The sequence below is a fragment of the Ornithodoros turicata genome, chromosome 2 (assembly GCF_037126465.1).
Source record: "Ornithodoros turicata isolate Travis chromosome 2, ASM3712646v1, whole genome shotgun sequence".
NCBI classification, from domain to species: Eukaryota; Metazoa; Arthropoda; class Arachnida; order Ixodida; family Argasidae; genus Ornithodoros; species Ornithodoros turicata.
The window spans coordinates 37581654-37590985 of NC_088202.1; the positions used below are offsets into that span (position 1 = coordinate 37581654).

The 9332-nt window shown below is 44.2% G+C and overlaps 1 protein-coding gene across 1 annotated transcript; it reads left to right on the forward strand.

Annotated features, from left to right (window-relative positions):
- Positions 1 to 5871: 5871 nt before the first annotated feature.
- Positions 5872 to 7535, forward strand: LOC135384540 (uncharacterized). Its single transcript, XM_064613737.1, has 4 exons — positions 5872 to 5983; positions 6062 to 6201; positions 6609 to 6777; positions 6858 to 7535. Exons 1-4 carry the CDS (start codon positions 5906 to 5908, stop codon positions 7533 to 7535), a joined length of 1065 nt encoding a protein of 354 aa, XP_064469807.1. The 5' UTR covers positions 5872 to 5905.
- Positions 7536 to 9332: the final 1797 nt, after the last annotated feature.

Below are 9332 nucleotides of genomic sequence, written 5' to 3' on the forward strand. Positions count from 1 at the left end.
TTTCCTGGACCAATATAGATTGGCATCATATTAAAAATACACTTTATTTCAGTGAAGTCATTATCATACGACGAGGGGCGACAACGTGCTATCAGCTGTTAGGAAGAAGAAAAAGTAAACGAGGCTACATTACAACGACAACTTTATTTTATGATAATAACTGGGGATCATCAGGGGCGATGAAACTCCCAAACGTACCTACGTCCTGACGTTGTACACCTTGGCTGGTGCAGACAGTGATGTCACACGGATCTTTACTTTTCTCGTGGAAAGGTGCTCGAAGTAATGAAAATAATATGTGCCTGGAATACCTTTAGCCATTTCGTATCGCGCTTTCAACACAACCTGCGCCAATGACACATCAGTATAAAGGGCCGACATTGGCAATATGTTTTGTAGGAATTCTTCAGCCCACGAGAAAAGCTCCCGAGGAGTTAAAGTTTACTGTTAGAATGGCCTCTGAAGGCTAGCCCGTGCCGGAAGTCGCATCACCGCGCCTCCAATCTCGTCACACGGTCCTTTTCCGTGCGAGGTGTCGGTGGAACCCCAAAATCATATTCGTGAAAGTACACCTTTATGAAGCTCCGAATATTTTTTTTTATTTTTGTATTGTGGAGTGGCACCATAAAAAAGATAATGCAGCTTCCTGATATCGGGACGGGTCCGGATGCAGTACTAACTGGATTACGCCACTGGTATCTATACTGCGTCTATTTTTTGCCAACAGGCACTGAAATTCACCGCCAGGATGTCCGTGGGACATCTTAAACACGATGTATGACATGTAATATTGATTTGATAAGCGTTGTCATGCTGCACGTGCCAATAATCGACATGTGGAACGGAAAAGTGACGGCTACATGCTACGACGTTTTAAAAAAAAATATTGCTAAAAAACAAGAAAATGTACCCTCTATATTTTTTTATATGTATATGTTCAAGTGGGCACATTCATTATTATTTTAGAGTTTTCAGAATGCTCGTATCACGTTGGCCACATCGCTTTTTCGATTAGCAATATAGCTAATTTCTCAAATTCACACACACATGTATGTGTGTATGTGTGTTCTCAAATTCGGCATAGTTCATAATGCTTTCTTCGCTTTTTTTATATATCCTGGGAATTTTTTTTTTTCACGTGTTCTCAAGTGACCAGCCCCACGCCTACCAAATTTTATGTCCGTATGTGCAGGTAGTGACTCAGAAAAAATAGCAAACATACCGGGAAAATGTAGAATTCTACGCCTATAGTACGGTACGAAGGACACATCAGCACGAGAGTTTATTGATACAGAATGAAAGAGCAATCCTTTACGGCCACTCTGACGTTTACAGACCTAAAATATATTTGCCGTTTTCCCAGGAAAAGCCTTTAAAGGCACCTTACCTTTGGCTAGTTCCATCTCAAATCGAACAATCGGGTACACTTGATGTCTCGAATGAACGGGGAAAAAATATATGTTGAAGCCATCGTTGAGTTAGGAGAAATAAACGCTTTCCGAATTCTCCGCGCTTAGCGGTTCGGGAAGTAGGAGAGGAGGAAAAAACTGCCTCTCATAGGACGATGTCGTCGCGCGCGGGTTTGACCGTTCGCTACAAGGCTATTTCTTGTCGCATTATAGAAATTTATTGATCTGGCTTTAGACCACTTAGGGCACAATAGGATCCTGCGTTGGCAGTGCTGTACCGGTTTTTGTTCGTCTGCAAAAAAATATCAAAGTTGACTCAAAGTGCCGAAAAACACCATATTCACTGCAGCTTTGCGGACGACGTACAAAACGGATAAGACTGAGCTTTATGCCGTTTAATTTGTCATTCATAGGGCTATCGAATGATGTATAATTTGTTGTTCTACTCTGTCAGGAACGTAAGCGATACCTCTTTCAGTAACACTATACCACCAAAAAATAACGAATTTCGGAAGCCTTTACCTAAAAAAACCCACTAAAAACTTTCCTCGAAAATTTTATATGTTGTAGGTAGTTCCTTAGACTATGCACAGAAGAAAAATCAAAAGTCGGACTTTATCGGTAGGCGCACTGTGAATTTTTTGCCAGCCCTATACGCGGAGCGCATTCAAGCGGAGGCACCGTGTCCCGCGTGTTGCAAAATCAAATTTTCCAAAGGGACTTTCAACTTCTGTCTTCATATAAAAAGTAATTGCTGTCATTTGAAACCATTCTGAGGTTTCAAGGTTTTCTTTTCAAGGTTCTGAGCGTTTTCGTTCATAACAATGGTGTAATCGCTGAATCTAGATTGTGGAGCAACCAGATGTGCTCGCATTTTTTGCGGGATGTCACACATGCATTGCAAGTGCTGGGAGCCCGCTAATAACGGAATGATTTTACATCTTTGTAAGAGGCATATCCGTTCAGGGTTATTCTAAACAAGCATATTTACTGTACGCATTATGGCAGGAGGGACGCAGTGATTCCAGTATTATTTGAAACATTTCCTTTCCTACGGCCCCATGACCTCGGACGGGGGAAATTGCACTGAGGAAAATGTTGTAGTGTCATACGCACACTCAAGGCTAATTCATGGTGTCTTTTGTGAACCTCGCCGAAACAGCCCGACTGGCGCCGCTGTCCAATATGTTATTCGGTTCGACATGCTGCGACCATGGGAAGGTCCTGATCGCATTTACTCCCTGAAGACACCTTGTGCAAAGTTTCGCCTACACACAGAAGACGCTTCACTCACCTCTCGACTACAGAAGTGCATGGAGTGCCCTTATACAGAGCGTGCGACGACATCTGCATTACTGTAGTGTGTCGTCCTGGTATCACACCTACCTCAATGGCCTCTTTGTTGTACAGTGCTGATCGTGTGGATTTCGCTGACTATATATATATACCGCCTCATACACAAGAAAAAAGTGCTATAGAAAAAGGATTTTCGCTTTGCTTCGGAGATCGGCGTAGCTGCCATAAAGACTGTGGTTCCAGCAGATCAAGCCGAAGGCGTAACAGAAATGGGCCAGCTATGCAGAAGCTGCTTCAAGTACTTCACAGCAAAGGTGGCTGAATCATAACACGCAGCAATGTTGCCCACATTTGAAAGAAAATCTGACAAGAACCTGCCATCAAAAGTAACATTAAGGAAAGTGGCTTCCACAACGGCCTAAAGCAGTTCATGACACGAGCACTCTCATTCACCCGGAATGCTCTGCATAACTTTCGTTACCTTCTTACCTTCGTCACCTTGTCTTCTTCGCTGTCAAGTTCTTGTTATTCTGTGTACTGTAAATATGCTTCGATATGATCACCGTGGACAAATATACCTGTTATAAAGACGCAAAAGTATTCTAAAGCATTCTGTTCTTCACGGGCTCCCAGCACTTGCAATGCATGTGTGTCATCTCGCAAAAAATGTGAGCACATATGGTTGCTCCACAATCTACATTCAGCGATTACAACACTATTATGAACGCAAGCGCTCAAAACGGTTCCAAATGATAGCAATTAAATTTTATGTGAAGACAGAAGTTGAAAGTCCCTTTGGAAAATTCGATTTTGCAACACGCGGGACACGGTGCCACGGCTTGAATGCGCTCCGCGTATAGGGCTGGCAAAAAATTCACAGTGCGCCTACCGATAAAGTCCGACTTTTGATTTTTCTTCTGTGCATAGTCTAAGGAACTACTTACAACATATAAAATTTTCGAGGCAAGTTTTTGGTGGGGTTTTTTAGATAAAGGCTTCCGAAATTCGTCATTTTTCGGTGGTATGGTGTTACTGAAAGAGGTATCGCTTACGTTCCTGACAGAGTAGAACAACAAATTATACATCATTCGATAGCCACATGAATGACAAATTAAACGGCATGAAGCTCAGTCTTATCCGTTTTGTACATCGTCCGCAAAGCTGCAGTGAATATGGTGTTTTTCGGCACTTTGAGTCAATTTTGATATTTTTTTGCAGACAAACAAAAACCGGTACAGCACTGCCAACGCAGGATCCTATTGTGCCCTAAGTGGTCTAAAGCCAGATCAAGAAATTTCTATAATGCGACAAGAAATAGCCTTGTAGCGAACGGTCAAACCCGCGCGCGACGACATCGTCTTATGAGAGGAAGGTTTTTCCTCCTCTCCTACTTCCCGAACCGCGCAGCGCAAAGAATTCAGAAAGCGTTTATTTCTCCTAACTCACCGATGGCTTCAACATATATTTTTTTCCCGTTCATTCGAGACATCAAGTGTACCGGATTGTTCGATTTGAGATGGAACTAGCCCTTTACGACAACTCCAGATGTTTAGCGCCATCTAACGTGAAAATGCCTCCAAATTCGACGAAAATATTTTGTGGGCGGTTGTTTTTCTATGGGGTCAACCAGTAAAAAAACTGAAAAAAAAACTAACAAGATCCGTGGTGGTCGAGCAACCCGATTGGACCGCTTCATGTGGAATGACCCTGGATCTACCTACAAAAAGAAGGTCAACCAGGTCCTCAGAAATGACAATAGAAGCACTGCTCCAACAAGGTTCGGGAGAAGTCATTCCCACAAAGGAATAACTGTTTAGAGTGTTATAGAACGGTTAGCAGCTCAAGCAAGACATAATGCTTACTGAACGCTGATGTATTAGACAAATTTTTTACATTGTTGGCGTATTCACGAATTCTGTCGTTGAGACAACATCCTGTCTGAGCAATGTATCTTTTTCCACATGTGAGGGGGATACTACAGACGCATGATTTTATACAGGTCGTGTGTTTTGTAGTACGTACAGATGTACAGACAGGGGATGGTTGTGGAAGGTGCGTGCAGGAACAGTTTTTGTTTTATAGAGTAGGCAAGACGGGTACCTTGCTCCGAACGGAGTTTTCCCAAAGCATGCGAGATGGTGTGGAAGAATGGAATTATATTAATACGACCGGTATTTTTTAAGTTTTGTGGGAAGAGGGGGGGCTATAAAGATTCAATAGGAATCGTCAGATGTTTTCCGTTGGGTAATCAGCTTGCCTCAGGCGGAGGATTTGGCGACAGACTGCGAAAGAGACTCGATCGTAACATGATTTGCTAATGGCCGAAGATAATATTGGCTTTACACTCTAAAATCTGAACCCCTTAAAAACCCCTTTTATAAGGTACATTTTTGCAAAAATGTACCCTTTATTTTATGCGGCACGAAAACGCCTAAAAGATACAGCACTTTTAAGGTACTGCCGTCTAACAGGTACCCCCGTATAAGAGGTACAGCCGTGTAAGAGGAACTGCCGTCTAAGAGGTACGCCCGTGTAAGGGGTACAGTTGTATACAGTCCACACACAACAGAGAGGAACATGTTTGTGGTGACATAATCCGCACGTGACGCATGGCACGCACAGTAAAATGCACGACGCGCATCACGTATTGCGCACTTATGCTTTGGTATCGGTAGTGGTAATACATACTCGCAGAAGTGTGCATCTGTAACATACGCGAAGGCGACCAACGTGTTGCAAGCACATGCGAAACAAAGACAAAAGGCGATCCATGTTGAATTCCAATGGCAGATTCGGAGCGCTTCCAGAGCAAGTTTTGTTGCTCCGCCGAGAGCAAGTCTGTTCGGTTGGCAGACTGGGAACAGTTCTGGACTCTTCCAATGGGAGCTTTGGAGCGGCCTCCGAGCCAAGGTCGCTCCATGGAGCAACCGAGACTGCTCCGCCAAAATCGGCAGATTCAACCGGAACTCTCCGTGACGTATCACTTGACGCTCGCGCTTCCCATTTCCTGACTCTTCTTCTGCGGTAGCATGGCCGCTTCGCAATTAGTCTCCGCTGTGACCGGTATTTCGCGTCGTACGTTGGCGATTTTGCTTCTTGAAGAAAGCGGTGAGTCAGACATTACAAGTTCCGAATCAAGCAGTGAGAGCGAAGACGATGACTGGGAAGTCGCTGCCGCGTATAAACGTGCCTGTGATGACATGTTTCGACTGCCAGCCAAGAGGCCAAAAGTTTTTGGGTTCATCGAAAGCGTGGTCCACGAATACAACGACGAAGAGGTACACGACGATTTTCAGTATCATTTAACGTGCATACTTGCGGACGTTTTAATGTTAAGAGGTGTCCTGCAACTATAGTTTCGCAGGCATTTCAGACTGTCACGAGAAGTCGCCAACACGCTGACAGCAGGCTTCTCTGTTTCGCCGATGTGCCCTTCGAGCGATCACGGTGGTGTACCAGCGAAGTCAGCGGAGTCCCATGTCTTGTCATTCATCTGGTATGTTAAAGTGGCGAGGCTGTTACTTGTTTGTATTGTTTCTTGTTATTGCTTTAATTAGTTACAGCACCGCGCCCACACAGGTAATTAAATCCAGTTACAATAACAACCACATTCGCAAAATTTGTGTTCTTTCTAAGCAACAACTTGCGCGTATAATGTCATGAGATGGTGCTTGCTCTTCCAACTTGGCCAACTCTCATGTTGTCTTCCTTATTTCTTGCTATTGCGATGTAGTTTAGGTAGTTTTTGAAATTCTGTTACCAGTGTGCACTTATCTGAGAACTGTGCTTCTAGCTAAAATGGAGTAGTAAGCTTGATAAACAGCATGTGTTTATTTATTGTGTTTTGTGTTGATATTTTGGACCAATGAACTGAAATTGCATTATGTGTGCTCTACTATATAGGTATGCGGCTAACAAGTCTAGCATGAGGAATGTGGCAAGCACGTTCGACCTGGCAGAGAGCTCTGTGCATCGTATGCTGCACAGGGTTGCAGATTTCATCATTGAAATGGGACCAACTGTCCTTACGTTTCCTGATAACATGGACAAGCTGTCTAGGGATTTTGAGAAGGCATGTATAGTAACTGTTTCCTTGTACTTTGTAGCATGTTACATAATACGAAATGGAACGACAATTCATTACATTTACAGCTGTCTGGGGTACCTGGTGTGGTTGGCTGCATAGATGGATCCTACATCAAAATCCAGTGCCCAAAGAAGAAGGTTGCAGCTACATACTGCAACAGGCATCACTACCTCTCCATCACTCTACAAGCAGTCTGTGACAACGGAAGACGTTTTGTTGGTGTACTTGTAGGGAGCTCAAGCAGAACCCACGACGCACGTGTTTTCCGCCAGTCATCTTTGGCCACTAAGCTTCCAGGCCTGTGTCAGGGTGACAAGTACCATCTCTTGGGTGACGCAGCCTATCCTTTGAGACAATATCTCCTGACACCCTACAGAGACTATGGGAACCTCTCAAAAGCCCAAAGGGAGTTCAACAAGAAGTTCTCAGCAACCCGTGTGCTGATAGAGAATGCCTACAGCAGTTTGAAGAAACGCTTCCATCAACTCATGTACTTGGAGCTGCACACGGTTGATTGGCTCAACAAATTTATTCTTGCATGCTGTGTTTTGCACAATCTTTGCATAGACGCAGGTGATACAGTCCCGTACGAGACAGAGGACACTGAGGTGCCTGGCGACACTAACTCGATCCACAGTGATGGGGAGGCGAATTTGACACTGGACACTGAAGAGGCTGCACTGCGCAGACTGGGAGAAATCAAGAGAGAGAGAGAGAGTTGCAGCACAGATGAGGCAACGTGAGGCAACATAGGGAACGAACGGAGAAGGCCCTCTGTGTCCGAGTGTGGGTGCGTCATTTCACTCCAGGATATAAATGCATTGAGAAACAGTAGAGGCATGTCGACCCACCAAGAACTTTCGGACAAATGCGTGTGTAGGCAGTCAAGTGTGCGCGGGTGTGGTTATACCGTGCTGCATCGTGGTTTGCAGATAGAAATATAAACCGCAAATCCGCATGGCTAAAGTGCTAGTTCGAGCCCTGGCACCTTCAGTCAACTATGTTTTTAGCCTGCTTCGGCTAATTCTCGTTGCAAGCAGTTGTGGCTATGTCGACGTCCCCCGTGGATTCACAATTAACATAAAATCGTCAAGATAACTCTCATTAATTTGACATCCTCGCTTTAGTGCCATGTTGCTTTGTAACCATTCCCTTCCCATGTAAATTATCATTAATGTGAAAATGAACAATTCTGGATGACATGTTCCCAAGTGGCTTGCATGCTGCAAAGTGAAAACGTTTGTAAGATAACATTTTTCGTCATATTGACCTTTTCGTACAAATATGACTGCAGATTTGCGGATATGAACTAGCACGGTTGCGAATGCAGTCGCGGATCCTACATGCACGAGTACAGTGTGGATGCGGGTGCTGTCAATGTTATTCACGCTCACCTCTTGTCATGGCCATTATGTTTTGTATTTTGCTCAACAAGAATAATTGCCACATGTTAAAATGACACGTTTCTAGTTATGTCTTTATTTAAAAGAATAAAGCTTACATGCATATGAACGCAGTTGTACAGTGACGAATTCATTGATGCATGTACATTAATTCCAAGTCCAAGTTACACTTTCTCTTCAGGACTTCCAAGAATTCGGGACAGTAATGCCATCTTTTCTTGATGACGCCTGGCTCTCTCTTTTCGCACTTCCTCCCTATAAGCTGCCTTCTCTAGATGATGAAGCCTTCTTTCCTCGTGCCTTGCAGCCAGTCTTTCTTCTTTTTCATGCTGCAGGCGTTCCATTTCTTGGAAAAATAATTTCATGTGCTGCATCCTTGTGCTGCTGCTCCGAGTGACCTTTGGTGTGGCTGCCACCCCTTTTGTGGCTATTGCACCTTGCTGAGAAGTTGATGATGCATCTGAGGAAACCCCACTGTCATTTGGAGTGGTGCGTCCCCCCTCCGTAGAAGCCACTTCGTCGGGCACGGATGATGCTTGAGACCCGGGACAGGTTTTTTGAGACACTATTCCATAGCTGTCTCTTAACTGTTCGGGTTCAATGCTGTCGTCGGCCCATCGGATCTTTGACAACTCGTCCTCGTAAGGAACCTCTGATGGGGAGTTCCCCGAAGTACTATTGTGTACAAGTGCAGTTCTCTTGCGTTTCATTATGGTCTTATAGCGGCTGCAACATTGGTCTCCTGTTCGTTGGACTAAGTGCCTCACAGATGTTGGCTGCAATTCGTGCAAACATATGTTTTTTATTCTTAAATTTTTTCATGGGTCCAACTTGCGGGAAATACTGTTCATAGTAGTCCAGCATCAACTTTGTCTCGCAAAATGTCCATTCGCAAGCTGGGCCTGGAAATGAGGAGTACTGCTGTGCAATGAAAGCATACACAGATGTGAAATATATTAAGAGGCCGCTAAAGAGGGCCTGCTCAAACTCAGGGTCTCTTGTGGTAGCGATGAAAAATGAACTTACTTCGGTTGGTGCTCTTTTGGACCTGGTTCACTGTTTCTGCAGGACATAATCAAGAAGTCGAGGTTACGTTACCACAGTGACACATTGTACCATGCATAGAAGAAACATGCA